Here is a 21,706-nt window from a genome sequence, read left to right on the forward strand (position 1 = left end):
ACACTTGCTGCCTAAAACAGTATATTAATAAATAATACTTGTAATAGATGATAATTTGGGAGTAATAAACAGTTATGTCAGTTTTCCAGCCCAGAAAGTGACCCTGTGTTTATATCTGAGTTATCATTATGTTTAATGGAAGATCTGTTCACAAAATCAAAATTAGTACGTGGAATTAGATGACTGTGTTTTTCATTCTTTTTGTGAAAAGATGGACTCAAACTAATTTTAAGATAGTCTGATGTCAACAAAATGATACAGAGTAAACCTGAAAACATGAACAGATTCTGAAGTATTGCTTGTCTAGTGTTTTAAAATGCTTATATATTTCTGACTCTTGGGGGAGAACAGCAGCATCTCTGAGTGTTTTTCGAACTACGTAGAAATGTATTATATGCTTGTCTGCCTAGAGAATGAGGCACTTGAGCTACCTTTAGCACAAATTGCAGCAATAAGGAGCTCATGAACTAACTCTGGAATGTCTATCGTGCTGCTGCAACTAGTCGGATTCCAGTGCCAGAGCTATAGTGCTTGTTTTGTTGATACAAGTGCAGAGCAGAATACAGGCATACAGGTTCTGGAAGTTTGCAGTGTGTTACTTGAAGCTGAGATTTGAAAGTCTAGTTCCTACTGCAGAGCATGTGTGCTTTGTAGTGTGCCCTAGAGTGCTCTCAGTCCCTCTGACACTTCTTAGACTGCTTTGTTTCCTTCTTTGTGGATATTTCAAAACTTTCTGAAAGAAAAGATCTGTTGAGAAGGACTATTGTGCATCGAAATCCTGTCTGAACGTGCTGCTGGGCTGTGCTGCAGAGTGCTTCTCCTGGAGCACTGAGTAGGGCACGCATGCAGTAGTACAAATAAAGCCTTTTTAAGCCTTGCAGCATCCTGATTGTTTATTGTGTTATGAATTGACTTTAACTTCTTTCTCCATAGCCATGGCCAGTCCAGGTGGCCCCAACGCTATTCGCAGTACTAATTTCATCCTTGTTGGATCGCACAAGCTATCGCTGTCTTCTGTAGGAAATACTAAATTTGTATTGGACAAGGTAATGGAAATTATTGATTACTAATCCAAAGGTAATTGTATACTGTGTATACTGCTAGAAAAAATAAGTCAGGGTTTACTGTTTTCAGGTGACATTACCATCCTAAAAATGGAACATACAGGTTTTTATATATATATATATATGCTTTTACTTTATATATTAAAAAAATTGTGTATAGTTCTTACTAATTTAAGTTTGAATGACTGAAATGTAGTTTTGAGATACAAAAGAAAAAGGCTTCTGTTATTATGCCAGATGTTCTTTCTTTTCTGTAGCTCAATGTAAGGTATGGTTATGCAAAGATAATGAAGGCATTTGGTTACTGATTTGCGTTCACTGATGAAAAAACTGATGTATGCAATTGGCATCTCTGTGTGTGGTCTTTATATTGTTCGTTGCTCTTACAGTCTTGCAGTTATCTCTAAATAAGACATTAAGTGTGTTTTAATGATAATGAGGTTTCAAATCTGTATTTAATTGACTTAAAAATTGCCATTTGGATATAGTCAGGAGTATGAATTTCCTTTCATATCCCAATTAAATTTGTAGAAGCAAACTATCTTAATATTTTTCAGAGCTGCTATTGAGTTTTATACTATTGGTTTCTTGTCTAAACAGAGTATGTTTATTGGCTCTTACTGTTAGAAGTTAAAAAGATACATTCTTACATTCATTGTAATCTCTAACCTTGTAATACATTATACCTAAAACCTGTTTTAATAGGTGTTTATGCCAGTAGCTATCCTAAGCTAACAAATTAATTCAAAAGTTACTGCAGCTTATGATAGTACTAAATTACAGCTTTATCTATTCAAACAGCAGTGTGAGAATGAATTTTATTCTTGGCTAATTAAGTCTTATTGTGATGATAGTAGTATTGCAATTATAGCTTCTGGTGAGAGATGAGATAATAAGAATTGGTTGTGTTTGTGCATAAGATTACAAACAAAATATTGCAATAATCCCAGCTTGCTTTTTAGAAGTTTTACTCTGTGTGGGTAGAAACAGACTCCTTTACTGGCCCAGATTGCAGAACTTAATGACATCAGTGCAATTCAACTGTTGACTGAACTTCAGAAGTACCGGCGGTGGTTCTTCAGCATAACTGTTCATCTTCAGAATTCTAGTTATTTTGTGTATGGCTTGGTTAGTGGAAACTGCTTGTTCTTGGAGTTATGGGAATCAGCTTTTAGATTACATTCAGCAGTCTGGGTTTGAACATTTTTAGTTTACTCTTTAGGGCAGAACACTGGACTAAACTAGTAAACTGTAGCATAAGCACAAGGTTCAAAAAGAATTCTGGGGAAACAGTCACTCGGTTAACTTTTTCCAGGTCCAAACTTCAACAGTTAGAATAATTCCTCTTTTTGTCAGATAATTTAACAAAAAAGTTACTGTCTCTGTAAAGCTTCAGTTTTGACTTGGTCTGTGGTTGTACCAAACAGCTGCTTTTTAACTTGCTCCATGCATTTCTAATACGGAACAAATGGCTGCCACAGTGGTTTTTTGAGTTTCATTCTTCCCTTTTATATGCCCTGTTAAAATTCAGAATACAAAGGACCGAAGTATCCTTTTTTTTGTAAAATTTAACTCTACACTAATCGCATTGAGCATGTTTCTTTTTTCCCTAGATAAATTTTGAAGGGGAGGAAAAAGACCTGCTGGGCTATATGTTCCAGGACAAGGTTTCTATGATCCTTTAGTTTATAACATAAAATAGGAAACTGCTTGGTAATGCATGTTGCTTACATCTGTCTGGCCTTTTTGCAGTATTTATTTTTTTGATTCTTCTAAGAAAATGCTTACAAAGATTTACTAACTAAACGTAATTGTTAGGAGCCTTTAAGACTTGCAGAATTGTACTTCCTGTCTTTTGCAGTAATAAGCATGCTGCTAAAACTCAAACTTATTTAGTCCATCTCAGGTTTTTCCTTAACTAGGGTGTGTCTCTTGTCTTCCTAGAAAAATCCTCCTCCTCTAGCAATCTTACTTCAAAACAATCATTGTGTCCTAAAGATTACTAGTTAGGAAATTTGAGTCAGCTTCTTGATGAACTGCACAGAACCAGCTACTCTGCTGATAGAGAAACAGGAAAAAAGACTGGTGGCCTCAATATTGGTTTAACTCTACTTCTTGCCACTGAAGAAAATTAAAATCGCACAGGATCTTGTTTCTTATTCTGTTGAGACCATATTCTGTCGAGACCTATTAAGACTTTGATTTTTAAGCAAAAAGTGATCATAAAGAACTAAAGTTTTCAAAGTACTAAACATATCAAAATGTGACATTCTTATTTGTACACAAATGTGCAATTAAATGTTTTGCTTGGTGTATAAATTTCTGGCTTTAGGAATTATGTAAATCGATATACTTAAAATCATTTGGTCTTTAATGTGTGAAAATAGTTTTATCTAGTTAATATAGACTATTAACTGAGATCCCTCAGAAGAAAGTGTTTTAGGTTACTTTTACATGTTTTCTCTCAAAATTAAGCAGGTGTTAATTTTAGCACCTGTAACTTCTTATTTGTAATCAAAAGTCTCTGAAGAAACAGATTGGTTTTTTTTTAATTATTTTGCAAATTCCTGGGAGTTACCTTGATTGTCTTTACAGATGATCTTCTGTGACAGTAAGCCAACTTCTTATGGTAGATACCTGAATGACCACTCCAGAATGCAAGCTACACTAATCATGGGTCTTAGTTTTCTCTTCATCTAGCTGGATATTCAACAATTGCTTTCTTTCTATCACCTCCACCCCGCTAGCCTTTGAAAGGGACATATTTTGTTAGCTAAAATGTAATATTTTATCATTATGTATACAGGAGGCTGTTTTGAGACCTGCTTATTTTGTAATAGTGGTGTAGGCTCTGTGTAACTGCTGTGTTCCATTTGTTTTATTTTTTTTCTGTACTGGCACACAGCTCTTCACTGGTAAACTTTATAATCCACAAAGTAGATTCTTCTCTCCTGACATAAATCTGAAAAGAATGCAAAACCCACAAACCTGAAGTGCTTATCGCATCCAGGTACCAATCCTGTTTAAGTCCACTTTGGTATTTTCCAAAGAGCTTGATGTCAAACTGAGACAGAAACTTGCAGGTTGTGAACTGGTGCTTTGTGTTATTTTTAACCATGCTTGGGGTGCCTGTTTTTCTAGACAGAAGCATGTTTGTGCATAAGTCCTGAGCAAACTAATAAGCAAATAAGTCTTGAAAAGCTTCTAAATGAACTCAAAACAAAAAGTGATTATTACTGTCTTGCCTGAGACTGACTGCTTCTTTCTGGTTGGAGATCCTAAGAGCAAGACAGTGCTAACATCCTGGTGCAGGTGGCTTGCTTGAAATGGTAGAGTTGAGAGGTGTCAAAATTATTACTAATTGTTTTACTTCTTTGCAGGTTCCCTTTTTGTCTCCTTTGGAAGGTCATATATATCTGAAGTTAAAATGCCAAGTGGACTCTTCTGTGGAGGAGAAAGGATTCTTGGTAAGGTATTCACTTCAGATTCCTTCCTTGGAAATTACAGGTCCTATTAAATGTAGACGCTTTTTCAACTTCACACATGTATTTGTAGTAATTGTGAAGTTTAAAACTTGCTTGAGGTTTTTTGGGTTTGTTTTTTTTTTTTGTTCCCTTCTCTGAACCAGACCTCAAAGCTTTCCCAGTTTATCTTCTAAACTCACCTAAATTAAAACTACCCTTTAGGAGTTTGTATATCTTTCTTCTAAACTGTTAATTTGTTCTTCTGAACTTCAGTTAAGTCTCTTGCAATAATCTGATGTGAGATGAGATTGTAATTTCTCTGCCAGGAACTTCTAGAGGACATCTTGGATTTTTTTTTTTTTTGTCTAGTAAAACCAAATTCTCGCTAGCAAAATATTATTTCCCCCTTGCCCACGTTCACAGACTTTGGAAGCGATGGTGTTTTTTTGAGAAACATCTTGAGCAGTTTCTCTCTCTAAAATTGGATTTAGAAAATGCAGCTGATACTTGGGTCTAATAGTTGGAGCTGGTGAGATGGTGCCCAGCAGATGGCAGTAAATGTGCTATGAAAATGCTTCAGCAAAACATGAACATTTGCTACTGTTTTGGTGCTTTCAGAAATCGGAATTTCTTCAGACTCTTTTCAAGCAGTTCTTTGTCTTCTTTCCCTTTACTTAATTGAAGTTGAACAGATTTTGTTAGATGTAAACATTTCACATGCTTATGATATTTGTTACCGCATATTTTTATGTACTAATTTAAGAATGTCCTTGTTTACTTCTGCTGTGCAATACGTAAAGCCTGTAGAATGGTGTACATGCATATTAAATATTTTTTCAGAATAACGGTTTGGAAACTCCCTGTGCCGTTAAAAAATATAAACCCAGTTGTGAAAAGTAAAAAACACAACACACAAATGGATTGGAGATAAAAGTTCTGTAGAAGTTCAAGAGGGATCGGGAATAGAAGTCAAATACTAAACTTTCCATTCCAGTGCTAAGGAAATGGGGCTTGAAATTGGCATAATCCTGCATCCAGTAAAATAACTGCCAACACAAACATTTAAAAATCAATTTTTAATTTCTTTTAAACTGACTGGACTCCTGAGTGTGGCCTGTAGAACAGCCAAACATTTTGTAATTCTGAATTGTAAGTCAAAGAAGACTTAAATACCTAATCATAATAAATTGTTATACTAATACATGTTCTGTGTACCATTCATCCTGTATCTGCTATAAGTTCTTATATCTCCATTACCTTAAAATAATGGCAACGCTTACCGCTGTCAACATGAAAATATGGTAACTTGAAGTAGCAGTGATAAGTGCATTTTGAGCAAAAGGCTACAAACTTGACAATGATAGTGTAAGCCTGTTTCTGTGCCATCTGGAAAATAAATATACTAATAGAAGTCTCTGCCAGTATATATTTTTTCCTTCTCTAATGTTTACTCCTATGAAGGGTTGTACTTGCAGAACCATTCCAGTAGAAAAATAGTTCAGTACAGAGCAAGCTCAAGGTATAACGTTACCTCATTTTTAATTTAAAATATTTTTTTAAGACTATGTTCGAAGATGTTAGTGGATTCGGAGCGTGGCATCGTCGCTGGTGTGTGCTGTCTGGAAATTGTATATCTTACTGGACATATCCTGATGATGAAAAAAGAAAGGTAATGCTGGTTTATGAAGCTGAAGTCAAAAGTTCTGTAGTGCCCTACACAACGAGCTGTTCATTTTTAATGACAGTAATGTTCAGGCTTATAACAGGTAAGTATATTCAAAGCATGAGATTCAAGCTTATAACGTTTTCTGGGGGAATGGAGGGGACTTCTCTTCATAAATCTGACCTAAATCAGGGCAAACCTAGAAACTGACTGCTTTATCTAGTAATAGGTAAGGGAAAGGGAAAAAGCAGAGGAAGATCTGTATGTAATTTCCCCTTTAGTCTTAAGGCTTTCCATTGTGCTTGTCAGATGACTATTTAATTGAAATTGATCAGACTTGTACAGCTTAATAAGCAAACTGTATCTAGTTGTGTTAAGATTTAGACAAAATGATGACTCTAATGCTTAATACAGTAAAGGATTAGAGTGGGCAATCTTTCTATATTGCAAAAGCATAGCTGTAATTATGGACTCTCTTAGCTGCAGGCATTGTTTTCTTGCAGCTTTACATCATAGCTGAAACTAGTACTTTTTAAATGGTTTTCATGGAAACCTAAGTTGTTGCCTGGCTAATGATACCAGTCAGAGAGGTTCATCTGTCATTGAGGTGAACCATCTTGTCTCCTTAGCCTGTTCTTGTAGTATGTACCAAAATAATTCCAGGTCCTTCTAAAGACTGCTTTAGAGAGGGTTTCTCTGACTCACTTAAGCAATTTACCATTAAACACTTGCTTGTTTGTTGGCAGAACACTTTCTTTCCCAAACTCTGTGGCAAACTCTGGTCCTTTTGGGTCTTCTATGCCAATCCAGATGCCTGAGTTTAGTTTTTTCCCCGCTAACAGGGGAAGACCATATGCTGATAGCTGACATTGCCAAAATATATCAATGTACTTTCTTTCCCTGCCAGGAGAGAGGAAAAAAGTCTGTGCCTACTGTAATAGAAGATAGGCAAAAAAATGGTGTTAAGCAAGAAAAAGGTTCTTATTCTGCTTTCGTCTGCAAGAAGCATTGGTTTGTTTTCTAGATTCTGTTCTTGAAAAACTTCTAGCTTGTTTTGCTACCATTCTGAGAAAGGGTCAGCTGTATTCTTTTGATATGCTGTCCTCTGCAGTAATATTAAACTCTACCCTTACTAAATGTTTTCCCTACCTCTCCTATATCTGATCTATCACTGCAGGGATAGCTGTAGCTCAGAATTATCATTATTGGACATTGATTGCTTGAAATCACGACGTGTTTTTTAAATAAATTTCCCATGGCTGTACATATATTGCCAACATGCAACCCATTTCCTAATGTTTCCTAAAATGGAGCTATCCTTTTTCCTGTAACTGCATGTTGTTTTAACTATCTATGAATAGTATAGTGAACATGCCCAACAAATAGCAAACTCTCTTCCAAGCCAAGAGCAGCTTGTGATGTTTCTCTGATGAGGTATTCTGTAGGTGTGAAGAATTAGAGCCAAAGTCTGTAACTAACTTTAGGCATGCAGCTGAGCCTCTGTCTGTAGTCAGCAGAAAGAGATAACTGCCTTGAATGTTCTTTGAGGGGGTCTAGGTATTGACTATAGAGGGAGCTAAAGCAGCTGGACTCAGCCCATAGGTACCTTAGTTGAATGTTTGAAGACTAATCCATATGTTTATAGGTTTTGAAAAGAATGATGCAAGCATGCCTAAAGTGCTGGTTTTCTGTAGGCTTTGACTGGGTTTATTCTATCATTTTTATCAGTATCTGTCTGATACTGATAATGTATCTGGATTTTATTATGAAGTTCTCTCAAATTTGAGAGTGAAAAAGCCTTTTTTAAGGAGTAAAGAGAAGGGGGGGGGGATATATCTTTCTAAAGCCTAAGCCTTTGGTAGGGGATAGATTTGTTAGCTGTATTGCACATGGCTGAGCAGGGAATGTTCCATTGACTATATTAGCTTCCTTCAGCTATGGCTCTTAAACACAGAAAGTGGAATCCCTCTTTTTGTATGAAGTAATTGACTGGGGGGACTTGTCACCTCACATGGCAAAAATTGTCAAAACATTGTTAAGAATTACTCTTGATTGCAGTAATCTTGACTGATAGACTAACTTCACTTCCAGCATCCTTTGGGCCGGATAAACTTGGCTAACTGCACTAATCATCAGATTGAACCCGCCAACAGGGAGTTCTGTGCCCGTCCCAACACTTTTGAACTAGTAACTGTCCGACCTCAAAGGGAAGATGACAGAGAGACTCTTGTCAGCCAATGCAGAGACACGCTCTGTGTTACAAAGTGAGTGGGTAAAATTGTGAAACTTGTGGGAGGTTATGGGACGTGTGTGGGGAGGGGTGTTCTGCCTCAGGTGATAGTTTTAATAACATCGGAGCTTTACGAGTTTGACATGCCAATGCAAAGCTCATTTAAATGCTAAGACTTTGGGACCATACTTGAACTGTCTGGTTCACTTTTAGTCCTATTTTGTCTTGCTGTCCTATTTCAGTCTTCTGAGGGTAAAGAACTCAACCCTTCCAGAAGTGGAAATGCCAGGTATCTTGGTAGTGAGGTTGTGGCATGCTTGACTTTAATTATTCCCCTGCTGTTTGGGCTTCCATAGATGATCAATTTGACATTTTTCAGAACAACTAAGTAGAAGTGGAGAAGATGTACTTAAACCATTGGGTTCTTTGCCTTTTAGGAACTGGCTGTCTGCTGATACTAAAGAAGAGCGTAACCTTTGGATGCAAAAGCTCAACCAAGTCCTTGTTGACCTTCGCATGTGGCAGCCTGATGCCTGCTACAAACCTATTGGAAAGCTTTAAACTCCAGAAGGGAAATAGCAAAGAAAATACGTATGCAAAACCCTGCATGTGAACTACACAAAAACAACTTAAATGAAAATGTGGGAAGTCCTCTGGGTCACTTATGCTTTAAATTTGAGACAGTATTTAACATTATATAGGACTATGTTATGCGGTGTTTTTATTTCACTTTAAGAATTTTAAAACTTTGTCACTTCCTAGCTTTTGAGTATGGTTTGAAGAGATTAGCTGTTTCTAAATATGCTAAATATTTATATAATTCTTTATTTGGAAGGGTTTGGTTTTTTTTTTTAGCTAAGTACATTCTCTTCTTTAAACAACTAAATTATTGCAGGAAATCACGCTTCAGGGCAGGAAGGGGGGACAAACTAGAGCTAAAACCCAAGCTTACTAGGTAACTCCCTGAAAGAAACAATAGCTCAGAGTTTTCTAGGAAGGATGGCGCTGAAGCACAAAATTTAATATTGGAGGGGTTGGAGGGGTTTTTTTGTAATGATCAGGCATAGAAGTTACTAGTAAATTTTATTCTACCACATGCAGCATAGGTATTTCTTGCTTGCACAGTGTCCTTGTGGTCAGAACAAAAGACATGCACAATATATTCATACTCTTGCAACTTCTTATACAAACTAGTATGGATAAGTGCATGACATGTATACTATGTGATTTACAGGGATTACATATGCAGTATATTGCACTTTGATAGAAATGAAAGGTCTTGAATATTCTTCTTAGGATGGCTATATAAAAGAAATTAGGTTTAGGGTTGTATATGTCAGTATTTCCTGGTAGTCCTGGATTGTACAAGCTAGAATTCTCCATTTGAGAACCAGGAATAGGTTGTAAAAGTGCTTTTTTAAATTTTTTTTTTTTAATAAGACACTATAAAGCTGCTATGTACCAACTAATACTCTGCTGGCCAAAAGTATGGGTCTTCCTCCCCCCCCCGTAGACATGTCCATAAATGCAGATAACAGTACTTCTGATCCATTATTAATATGGCAAAACTTTGCAGTTAAAACTTGCAATTTTCATAGCTTTTCAGTGGGCTTAGTGAAATACTGTCTCATTACTTCACTGTTGCAAATGCAATAGTGGCATACTTAAAATTGCTATTGCTGTTAAATATTCACACTTGAAACACTAAATTCTGTTAGGTTGTACTGTTTTCATCCTGCCACTTCTGTACTTGCTTTTAAATCTAGTTTCCTTTGTCTGTCTTTAGAAATATTTTTAAACTTCTGTATTGAGATTTATTTTATTCATTTAAAATAAAGAATAAAACATTTCTGCTTTTTTTTTTTCCCCCCCCATAATGTCACCTATGCATTTGAAATACTAGTTTTAGGCTGAAGAAGAAAAGCTGAGCTCCAGGCTATGCTTAAGAAAAGATTCTATTCAGTATGTGTGTCCCAAAATACCCCTTGATTTAGGAATGTAATGTGATGCCTCAGGGGTAGCAGTACTAAATTTTATAGTGGGAGGCCAGATTGCCCATGCGTGGTTACCATGAACTTCGTGGAATGTATGTGAATGTAGAAGCTGCTGGAGATGAGCAGTTAATCAAGTATGAAGAGGAGAGGTGGTTGTTTTCTCTTGTGATAGAGAAGAGTTGTGGCAGCAGAGCAGCAATACAACATGGACAGTGGAAGAGTAACCTTTGTGGATACACAGTAGGCTGCCTGCTTAACCTTCCAAGTGTATGTTAATAAAAATCATTAATTATGAAATGAGTCCACAGAAAGGTGTTAAGAATGGAACAGGATCTATACAAGGCAATGACATTTTTATTTAGGCCAACTGGACTGCTCTCCATTGTAGAAACTAATCTGTGTGTGTTCATTGTCCAAGATGGAAAAATTACCCTCGTCAAGGAAAGATGAAGTGTACAACAGGTGATGTAAGTTAGAAAAACTGACCTGAGTTGTGGGTTCTAGGCACAAGCTGTCAGTGATGATGTGCTACTGCAGCCAACAGCAGTGTGTGACACTAGCTTGGCACCAAGCCTGCATTTACAGCTTTACTGACTTGCATGGCTGTGTCCTCCTGCCCCTCCCAAATTCCCCTGCTCTTTTAAGGGTGAGCTGTGGAAAAATTTTCAAAAATGTTGGCAAACGTATTTTTTTTTTCCATGTTTGTAGCGGATACTTTTTGAAGAGGCTGGACTGTGTGAATTCAAATAGCTTCTGGTAGATATAGATGTTCTATACCTCAAAAATAGTTACTACTGTCTGATTTCAAACAAAGCTTTAAGTTTTGTAAAAACAGTTTATAGACGGAATAGCATCAAAACCCCTCTTTTCATGTACAGTGCGTTGGAACTAGCTGGTGACATAATCCCTCCCATATTCATGTGCTCTAACTCTCCCTGCAAAAAGACCTTGATAGACCAGTTATTGAAATCTGTACTGCCATAAAGCTTGAATTTCATGGAATTATACTTAGCTTTCCAAGATAACCTTTTTTTTTTTTCTTTTTTTCCCCTGCTTATTTCTCTCTTTCCCATGCATTTATCACCTTCAACTGATCTAAGCACCAGGAGACAGTTAAACTAATGGAACAGACTAGGATTCATGGTTCATTACTACTGTAGAATAAGTAAGCTTTTTCAGAGGCATTTTTTTAAATATAGGACACTTATTTTTAGAGCGGTACTGGTAAGTGATTGATGGTTGGGGTTGCAGATCTTCAGCTGCTTTTTGCATTCTTGGAAATAATGGAGTGACATAGTGGTTGTAAAGGCTGATGGCTTAACAGACCTAAAATTCATCTTTATTTGCAAATAGTTACTGCATTAGTTACAAATCAAGTGTCTGCGTGCAGCCTAATTCTGAATGCAAAGCTTGCCTCTGAAGCACGAGGGTATGTGGTTTGGTTATGCTCCTTCAGCTGGTGGCAAGCCCATCTCACGGAGTCCCTCAGAGACCCCCTATCCAGCACGGAGCAATGATGCTGGGCAAAGCGCTTTTCTTTGGGATTCGGCTATGGGGGTTTCAGGTCCTCTTTGGGAAGATGTTCTAATTTTACAAGAAAGCTTTTTTTTGATTGTTCAGAAATTCAGGATGTTCACTAATAAGAAAGTCTATAAATGGAAAATGCTCTGGGCAACGAAGCTTATTTTAGCTGAGGAAATTTCAGTTTTACTGGCTTGTAAAACTCCTAATTGGTGTTATTAAATCCGAAACTCAAATGAAATATAATTTGCAACAAGATTGCCTGAAAATTTGGCTTCTAAACACATACTGTTCCCTTCCCCCTTTTAATTGCTATATTTCTGCATTTTGGTGTAGAGGAAATTATCTGATATTCTGTAATTATTGTCTGTGCTGTACTTGGTGTGTAGTAAAAACATGCGGATGCACTTGTTTCTGTCCTGGTGTTGTTTTTAATGAAAGATAGGAAGCCTGACTAGGCAATAAAAAAATAGTTAGAAGGTGTTCTGCCTGGCGTGGTGTGCATCAAATGTTGTGCTGTTTGGTGGAGAGAATTTGTGTAGGAAGCAGGGATATTTCCTTTTCCTTCTAATGCTAAATAGCCTTCCTCAGGCATGCCTCTGTGGAATTGAAACAGTTTCTTGGGAGACCGGATATTTTGGTAACGTCTAAACGCTTTGAACGTATTGGGGCCTTATTAGTAAGTATCATTCAATTAAGGAATGTATTCCCTTTTGGTTTCCTAAAGTAGATGACTTGAATATTTACTTAAATGTTAGCGGTTGTCCCAAAGGAATTCTATCTTAATAAAAGCAGTGGTACTGACTGTACTCTAAAAGAAGGAAAAGGATCTAGGATAGCAATAATACACGCTTCAATCAAAATAGCGTTAGCCAAGTCATCCTCTACCTGCTCAAAATGCTGAGAAGATGCAGAGCCGTGGCCAGTGGTCCCAGGTCCGTACGGAGCCAGGACATCTGCTGTAGTTTGGCCCGCAGCTTCGGGTGGCGTTAACACTTTCTATTCACCAGATTTTTTTTTCCCACCTGTAATTAATGACATTTTATGTGGTCTGATCCCTTCCTCACCAGTAAGGTTGTGAGTAGGTAAAGCTGTCTCTTATTTTTTAAAGATTTATTTATTTAATTTGCTAAGAGCATTGCATAAGCTGCTAAAAAAAATAATACTAGTAATTCTCAACCTTCAAGACTGTGTACGAAGTAGAGCAGATAAGGGCTGCCCAGTATCTTCAGTGATTCCCCGGGTCGTGCCTGTAAAAGATACGGGACTGGGTATATCATATTTGTTCAGAAGCAAAAGAGCAAAGGTGTATTAAAGGTTGAAAAGGCAACCTGTTTTAAATACGTGAAGGGTGGTCATGTTACAATCTTGTTAATGGGGGGGAAGAGAACCTGTGCTCAGCCAGCCTGTGCTAATGCTCTCAGGCAAACCGAAATTCTAGTGCCTTGTTATTCCTGGCACGTATTAATTAGCAAATGGCAGCTAAATAATGTATTGACAGTCAAGGTGATCACATACGCACAATTTATAGCAAAGTAATGAGTTTGGGGGTCACCCCCACCCCGTTTTGGGGTCAAATTAACAGTTGAAACAGTACAAATGGAAAGCCCAGAAATAATGTTCTACAGTGGGAAAAAAAAAAAAAGGGGGGGGGGGGGTAGGAGTTTGCTATATGTGGGAAAAAATCATACAGATTCGCAAACCAGTACAGCAAACAGTCTAGCTGGCACGTATCATTTGATTTTTATTTTTGTAGCTCCACAGAAAAAGCATAGCCTACTTGTGCAGGTGAGATACAAACTGAAAAGAACGCTGTTGTGTTACGCCTGCTGCTACTGGCTCTGATAACTTGCCCTCTCCCTTTTTTTGTGTCTGTCTTTAATCATCTTGTTTCCTGGAATGCACTGGGAAGCATCACCGTTATCCGTGATAGGGGTCCAGCAGTTGGAAAGTCAGTGTCCACCTTGATCTTTGAATATAGCTTCAATCTGGTCATTGAATGGATTCTCCTTTCCGAGCACTTGAGGCCATTCGTGCAGCGCCTTCTGCCAGGTAATGCTTGTTCCGAGAGCAGCAGCAATCTGCAAACAGGACAAGTAATATCACTTTCTTGTGTCTCTGTGGTGTAGTTGTTTCATGCCTCCATTTAGGGGACACCACCGTAAAGAAGACTCACCTGTATAGCCACGTGATGGACCGTAACCTCTATCTAACCAAAGAACATACCCTGTTCCAGCTGCTCGAACAAGGGAAAATCCTTCTGAACAGTAAAAATAAGGTGAGGACCCTACACCTTCAGCTTATTTGGCTTATATGGTAACTTTACTTTCAACTCTAAAACTCACTCTGACATTTATTGTAATTATAAGGTTTAACTTTTACAATGCGGTTGTTTTGGAGTTTGGGAACAGACTGGAACCTTTGGGGAATGTTTATGTGCTGTTTTTTAATTCTGTGTTTTTGGAAAAAGCTGTAGTGATGGGCCGGGAGACAAAAACTTTCTTTTATTCAGAGCTTATGTGCAAAGAGACACATTATGGAGTGGAAGCTCTTGGGCTCTGGTCCCTGGATATCTTGTTAAGCTAATAGAGGAACTGAGGCAGGGGAGAAGGGTAAGGAAGATTGTGCAATAGGGTGTTTACTCCTGGTCACAGTTTCTGATGTGACCAAAGCTGGTTATTCTGGGACACCCTGTGGCTGCCAGAGAGCTGAGACCCGTCTCAGTCAGAGTGGTCCATTCTGGCATGGAAGTCTCCAGATCTACTTCACCAGTCCCTAAGCCTTGTGTTGACTTTGACTGTCCCTGGCATATTTTTCCAGTCTGAAGTAAAACAAGAGTCTTGTTTAATATTGTGTATGTTTAAGATAACAGACTGTTCTTCATTTAGAAAGATGAAATTCTTTATTACAAGTTGTTTTAAAAAGAGTAAAATGATCTTGTCAGAGGTATATTTGATATGTTTACACTTAAGCACCCATCAGTAGAAATTAATCTGACCAGTTTCTCCATGACACTTTTGATGTCATACCCTGACCTTTTAGGGTCTCCATTAAGAGTAGCTGTTTTGGTTTTCTAACAGCGGTGACTGTATTATTATAATTAATATATATTAAATATACAGTTAATATAATTAAAATAATAATACTCAAGAAAATTTAGCAGGGTTGGTTGGTTTGCTTAAAAAACCCTACCATCTTTACATGGTGCACCCTCTTGCAAAGGTAGCCCCGGAGGTATGCTCTGCAGTGTTCAGACTGCTCTTGACTGCACTTCAAGGCATATATGCTTAGACTGCCCTAAATTCTATAGTTCCTGCTCAGACACCGTTTCAAGTGATCCTGAGGATTTCGATAATTTACTGTGGGTAAGTCATGCAGCAGAGAAAGGTTAATGATTCTAGAAATCACTTCTCTTACAGATCTTTATTAAATTCCAAAGCCACTATGCTTTGAGACCTGCTGCAATTCATATGGGTTTTGCAATTAATGTTTAGTGAAGATGACAATGCCTAAGCAAGCTAATTTTTTAAAGGAAATATAAGCCATTCCTCATAGCACTCTGGGTGACTGTGGCTGGGAGGTAGCTGTGTTATTTCGGTAGCTTCTGGCTATCTGTTTTCCCCTTCTGCACCAAACTGGCGATGGGCATGCTTCTCAGCAAAGTGTAAATACCCAACTGATCTGATATGCGTCACTTCAGCTTTTTCTCTTTTTTTTTTTTCTGGCTGGAATGTGCTTTGCTATGACTTAAGGAAAAAAAAGGGAGAAGCTAATCATGCTCAAGCTGTGCTTTCCTGCCAGTACATAATCATTAAGAATATTCCGAGCATCTCAGGTTCCAGTTTGTGATGCTCAGGGCTTTCGTGTTCTCCCTGGTAAGTTCATAAAAGCAAGAAATTAAGCCGTTTATGCAGGATCCTGTTGAAATGCATGGCCCTGTCATCCAAACAAAGCAATGAGCTGTTCTAGAGAGAAATTATGTCTTTGAAGCCATCTGGCATTCATGGGGATTTGCAGTGAGATTTTGTAGTAAGGAAGAGATGCTGAAGAAAATCCCTGGGCTCCCTCTATAGTCAATGGGAAAAGAAAGACTTCTTCCAAGGATAATCAAGCTGGACTTTGGGGTATGTTGTCTCAAAGTCAGCTCTAGAGGGAACCTAAGAGGACTGAGGGATGTACTTTGATTTTAGGTGGTAAAAGTAAACGGTGTGAATTTCTTTCACCTATGGCCTGAGCTGGGTGTTTTGGAAAAAAAACCCTCATAGAGCCACATGTTGGCTTTGAAACTTAAGAGTAATGCAGTTACCCTAAGAATTAGTGTTTTGTTTGCAGCCTTCTGTTTTGTAACTTAACAAAAACATGCAAGAAACCCCCCTTCCCCACCAAAAATATTTCACTAAGAGAATGTGGTTCTGGGCCTGGCTAAACAAATGAGCACTTGGTGTTTATCCCTTCTTTCAAGGGTTTTTAAATATAAAACACTGCCTGGAGTGGGGACTATAGGGACTAGTTGCTCCCGCCTGAGTGTCCTAACCTAGCTTTTTCCAACCATGGGAGACCAGAATAGCTGTAATGGGACAGGGGAGTGTTGCCTCTTTCCATGTTTTCTTTTCCTTCTTGCAATGATCAGTACACAAGCCTCAGAAACGTTCCATTCCCTCCCACATCCCTGCTGCACGGCTGGACCACTGGACCACCAGATAGACATGCTGATACCTGCTTCTGCCATGTTTATGCCAATAGATTTTTATTTTTTTTTTAAATTAAGGTGACAACAGATAAATGGCAGGTGAAATGCAGGGGCTGACATCAGACACGGGCTCATCCTGCCCACTGCTGTACCATAACAACGAGGGACTGTGGTACACTTCCAGCTCATCCTTGGCAGAGAGGGGCACTGCGGTTCTTGTATGCCAGACTCCAAAGTTTCTCCACATCTGAAGGTAAGAACTGAAATGTTTATGCCTGCCTTGGAGTGCTGCTCAATTCAAAAAGTTGTGAGTATTTGTCAAGTGCTTTGAGATCTTCAGAGAAAAAATTCAGTAGAAATGCCGAGGCTAGGTCTTCTCTCTTGTATTTATTTGTCAGCTGGAATGTGCGGTGTGGGGAATGGCTGCAGAGACTGAAGTAAGAGCCCTCATTCACTTGATGAGCTGCACAGCATCAGTCCTCTCCTGCTAGGCAGCTCTACATGGCATGATAGCTGTACCTGCCCAGAGGCATTCACCTTGGTAGAAAGTAAAACTTTAAATAAAACTAGTACGAGGAATAAGTGAATTGTTTATCATCTCTCTCAAGCGTACTGTTAAATATCACTCTTTGCTCACACTTCCTCTTCTTTTTATTGAGAGCCACTCTTTCAGAGCAGAGTGCTACGTCTCAGTCCAAATAGTGGTATGTTGATAACAGACTTCTCTATACTAGAAGGAAAAGAAAAATGGATTTAAAGAGTGGATGTTTGGATAAGGCTAATTAATAAATCCTAGAAGGGCAATAACTCACTTGAAGTGAGACATATCTACAGCTGGCACCTTGACTGTAAGGGAAAATGTACCTATAAAAGCATTAACGTCATCCTAAGAGCAGGAGGGGGAGATCATAACCACTGCAGGATGCCAGGTCCAGCGGGAGTGAAATATGGCAGCGCTTGGCTGGATCCTGCAGCTCGGCACTCCGGGGGCTGTGTGTGGGTTTGCAGCTGCCCTTCAATGCCCTTTTGTAATTTTCTTTCGGCTTAGGCAGGATTCCTTTTAAGATAAATATTTGCTGCCTTCACCTCTGCGCTACCTTCCAGCTGCTGGTGGGATACAGGCTGTGGGCAAGAGCCTGGATGAAAAGCTGTGACCTAGCGAGCCTGGCTCCCACGGTGGGCTGTTGCTGGGGGTTATAAGAAGCCTCAGGCCAGCCTCAGGGTAAGACATAAAAATAGCGCAAAGATCTTTTCTTCTTCACTCCAGACTCTTCCTATTGCACAGTTTCCCCAGATGGCAGGGTTGGGAATGGGGTTCGTTTCATCGCTGTTCTCACTCTCATTTCATTTGCCAAGTTTTCTCTAATTGCTTCCTTGCAAAAGGGCTGCAGCAAAAAATCCAGACACACTTTCTCCACGTCCCCAGGCTGTGAGTTCATACTTTCACGCATCCATCTCCTGGTACTGTGTGTTAGCCAGGCAGGAATTTATGCCCCGGAGTCCCTCTTCGAACAGGAGGCTCTTTCGACATGGCAAGGCTAAGCAAGCCACTGTATTGCTCCAGCTGACCAGCATGGGTGTAAAAGATAGAAACTAAAGCATGTGTTTTGCCTTTGGACTTCCCCCTGCAGGTGTGCCGTGGCTCAACGGACAGCACAGTCAATGGGGAAGCTGCTGAAATGTTGGAATCCATCAGTACTTGCAGTGCATGCCATCAGAGAGTTTCTCCATGGACAGTTCTTTCTCAACACGCAAGACAGCAGCGCATCAGGTTATTTGGTGATGGGGGTGTGGGACTGAATATATGCAGGGTGTTAGCTCGCAATATAAAGCCAGTCCATACATTCACCCTGTGCATTTGAGCAGGGGGAGCTGCCAAGTGGCTGGGCAGCGTGGTGGGGTTCGCTTGCATGGCTTGGTCATACCGGGGTGGACGAGAGCTCATAGCCAGGAGTGTGAGGAAGGCAGTGGTGCCCTAGACAGCAGCTTTCTCCAAACTGCTCTTGCTGTGGCACAGAGCTAGTACCATGCACCACAAAAACGTCACTGAGGAACATCACTCCTCCTCCCAGCCACTGCCCAGACCTGTGCCCCTGGGCAGGACAGGGATGTTGGAAGTGCAGCCAGCTGCTTGGAGCGCATTTCCTTCATAGCAGCAGGCAGCAAGAAACTTCTGGACTCATTGCTAAGTATATGGGATGGCGAGCAGCCGCTGCTGCTGCCAGAGCCCTCTGGCAGAGGAGGGGGGAAATCAGCTCTGCTGGTGCTGTCCATCTCGTCCACCTCTTGCAATTTGTCCCCTCGAAATTTAGCCCAGCTTAATTCTTGCTCTGAAGCGTCAAGATTGAAAAGCATGGGAAGCAGGAGTGGTCTTATTTTGGGGGGACCTGCCCACTGCTCTGTGTTGACTTGGCGGCTGGGGATGACCGTACTGTGGCCGGCAGAGCCCTGGCCAGGCTGTGCCTGCTGGTGCAAGCCATGGCTGCTACAGGCTGCGCATGGGATTTCAGCTCACACGCAGCTTTTCTCAGGGTGGTATGGGGAAGACTGGCTGCTGCTCTGCTTTGCATATGTGTTTGAAATCTGCAGCTAGTGTATAGAAAACCAGTTGGCTTTGTTTGTAGCTGATTGCAAACATGTTCTCTCCATGCGTTTTACAGAGTTAGAAAAAAACTGCTTTGAAATTAATGTGGTGGGAACCAGGCAACCTCACACTAGGTTACCGAACCCAAGCAAGGACTTAGAGAACAGCTGCTTCTCCTTCCCTTTCATTTATTTCTGAGTGTAAACCTTCCCCTGCTACCTGTCCTTGGAGGCCAGGCAAGTGGGAGAAAACTTCATAACATGTAGCTGCAAAGCATGAAGCAATTTAAGTGTATGGCTTCAAAAGGAAAGCTTTGTTCTGGGTTGTGACGGGGAAACCCGTGGCCTCGGAGGGGACCTCTCAGGTCCTCGCAGTGCTGTATCACTGCCCTGACCCTGCAAAACTTCTGCAGGTGTTTGACCAGGTGGGTAGCCAGCCTATGTGGCAAGGGTCTGTTTTTGTGGCTGAAGACTTGTTTGGCCACTGTACTGGGCAGTGAGTGAAAGAAAGCAGCAGAAGATCTTGCAGGAGTTAAAAAGCAGCCAGCTGACACGGAGATGTCTGCTCTGGGGCTAAAGCCATCCTCTCTTTCAGAAGAGAAATCCCCCAAACCTGCATCCCTGCGGTGTGCTGACCGGGTGTCTGGAGCAGCAATGGGCGCTGGCATCCCGCCTGCTCCAACCCATCTCCGGGGGCTGGATTTTTACCTGGCTGGGGTGGAAGCCATCGACTGGTTCAATCAGCTGCCAGGGCTCACCTCCCATCTTGTGCCACTCCTCTGCCGCTGCAAATAATGTAAATAGAGGGGTTATCACCAGTGAGCACGTAGGTACCCGCCCGGAGAGGTACCCCTCTCTACCTCAAAGCACTGCTGGTATTTTTAAGCAGACCACAGCTCTGCATGAAGATTATGATAATTCATATAAAGTTGTCAGAGCCAATATTGTGTACAATCCCCTCTCCTCAGGGCAGTATTTAAGCCTTTATTGTTAATTTTTTTCTCTGCAATATTTATGCAAGGAAGCGCTTTGAACATAAATAATCGTAAAGCAATTCACTTTCCCTCCCAACTAAGATGGATGCTGTAGCGAGGAAAGCTGTAAATTATTTAATACTGATTTAATACTTTTGCATTTCCCATTTTAGTTGCATCTTCAGCAGTGAAAAAAAAAAAAAGGTAAAGAAAACAGTGCCTTGTAGAGAAAGAGATGGTAACATAATATTCACATGGGCTGATGTCTGCAGGAATAGACTGTCATTTTCAGTTACTTCTCTTCTGAGCGGTCTTTTTCAACTCCAACAAAATAACCTTTTGAATTACATAGGCATGACATTCAATGCAAATGATGCTGTGCTGTAAGCCCCAGAGCCATTAGAGAAGTAAAAAGCTCTCTCTCTTCAAAAGGGCGGTGGAGTGATCAAACATGGGACTCGTGGATGTGGCATTAACAGACTGTAAATTCAATAATTTCTTTTATAATGACAGACTAAGAATTCTTAATAGCATTATGCAAGCATCCTGTCAGGAGGGAAATGTTCCCCGTTCAAGCACCACAGTTCTGACCTAGACTCACTGTTGTTGGCTGGACCCTGGCTATCGTGTCAAAAAGTGATGTCTGGGTCCCCGTGCTAACTTAGTACTCACAGAAGGGCGATATTCCTGCTTTGACTATAGAAACATACCCGAGATGCTTGAGTCAACACCCCAAGTCACCTGTTTCAAGACACAGGGCTTGAAGCTCTGTTTCAAAGTTGCAGTGCGTTGGGCACAACACATACTCACCTTAGCTTACACCATGGAGTGCAAATATAGATGCACAGAGTGAGCTTGCCTAACTCTTCATGTATGATGTTATATGCTGAGTATAAGGCTGATTATTGTGTTTTAATTTGTGGTTGTGTTTTCATTTGTAGAAGGACTACTATTCCGGTGCCAGAAACAACAAAGGAGTAAGATAGGTAAGGTTTATATCAAGATAGATGAATTTAGACCATTATACTTGACCTTCAAGAATCCTAGAGCAGTTGAACAAATACCCACCAACTGAGTATGTCCAGACTTTGTCTTAAAAATGCCTGTTGCCTTGGCTAGACTAGACTAGAGCTTGCTCCCATCCACACCAAGAAAAAGCCAAAACAAACAACCCCTATCCTATTTATTGCACTGCTTTGTAAAGGAATCGCGAAGTTCTTCAGCCAAAGGCAACGCTGGAGCTTGAATACCCCTCTAAACCTAGAATAAATGCTAGTGTACTCAAATTTTACCCTAAGAAAGCTGGGAGCTGCTGTGTGTATATATGCCCAGGCCAGCCTGAAATCAATGTACTCATCAGAGTGCGCAACCACTGCTAAATATTTGATGTCTGGAGAGTTTAGAGGAGGATTTATGCTTGCCTCAGAAACACCAGAAAAGTAGGTCAGCAGCCTTAGCTGGCTTTTGAGCACACTGATGAACTGACAGCTTTCTTGATGGCAAGCTCAAATTGTTGGCTCCAG

General features: G+C 40.0%; 2 protein-coding genes across 3 annotated transcripts in view; one reads left to right on the forward strand and one right to left on the reverse strand.

Annotated features, from left to right (window-relative positions):
* ANLN (anillin, actin binding protein) overlaps nt 1–12,343 on the forward strand; it is a 30,534-nt gene extending 18,191 nt beyond the window's left edge. The window contains exons 20-25 of one of the 2 annotated variants that reach the window (XM_055707719.1): nt 934–1,046; nt 2,678–2,731; nt 4,445–4,531; nt 6,090–6,197; nt 8,283–8,455; nt 8,859–12,343. In XM_055707719.1, the coding sequence (XP_055563694.1) occupies nt 934–1,046; nt 2,678–2,731; nt 4,445–4,531; nt 6,090–6,197; nt 8,283–8,455; nt 8,859–8,982 (659 nt within the window). In that variant the 3' untranslated portion in view covers nt 8,983–12,343. The remainder of the gene's footprint in view (nt 1–933; nt 1,047–2,677; nt 2,732–4,444; nt 4,532–6,089; nt 6,198–8,282; nt 8,456–8,858) is intronic. The other variant, XM_055707720.1, reaches the window with a different exon arrangement.
* A 1,319-nt stretch (nt 12,344–13,662) lies between these two features.
* AOAH (acyloxyacyl hydrolase) overlaps nt 13,663–21,706 on the reverse strand; it is a gene marked incomplete at its 5' end in the record, with an annotated part of 80,545 nt that continues 72,501 nt past the window's right edge. The window contains 2 exons of the mRNA XM_005442444.4: nt 13,663–14,017; nt 19,918–19,994. Coding sequence (XP_005442501.2) covers nt 13,889–14,017; nt 19,918–19,994 — 206 coding nt within the window. The remainder of the gene's footprint in view (nt 14,018–19,917; nt 19,995–21,706) is intronic.

This window comes from Falco cherrug, chromosome 4, assembly GCF_023634085.1.
Source record: "Falco cherrug isolate bFalChe1 chromosome 4, bFalChe1.pri, whole genome shotgun sequence".
Classification (NCBI taxonomy): Eukaryota; Metazoa; Chordata; class Aves; order Falconiformes; family Falconidae; genus Falco; species Falco cherrug.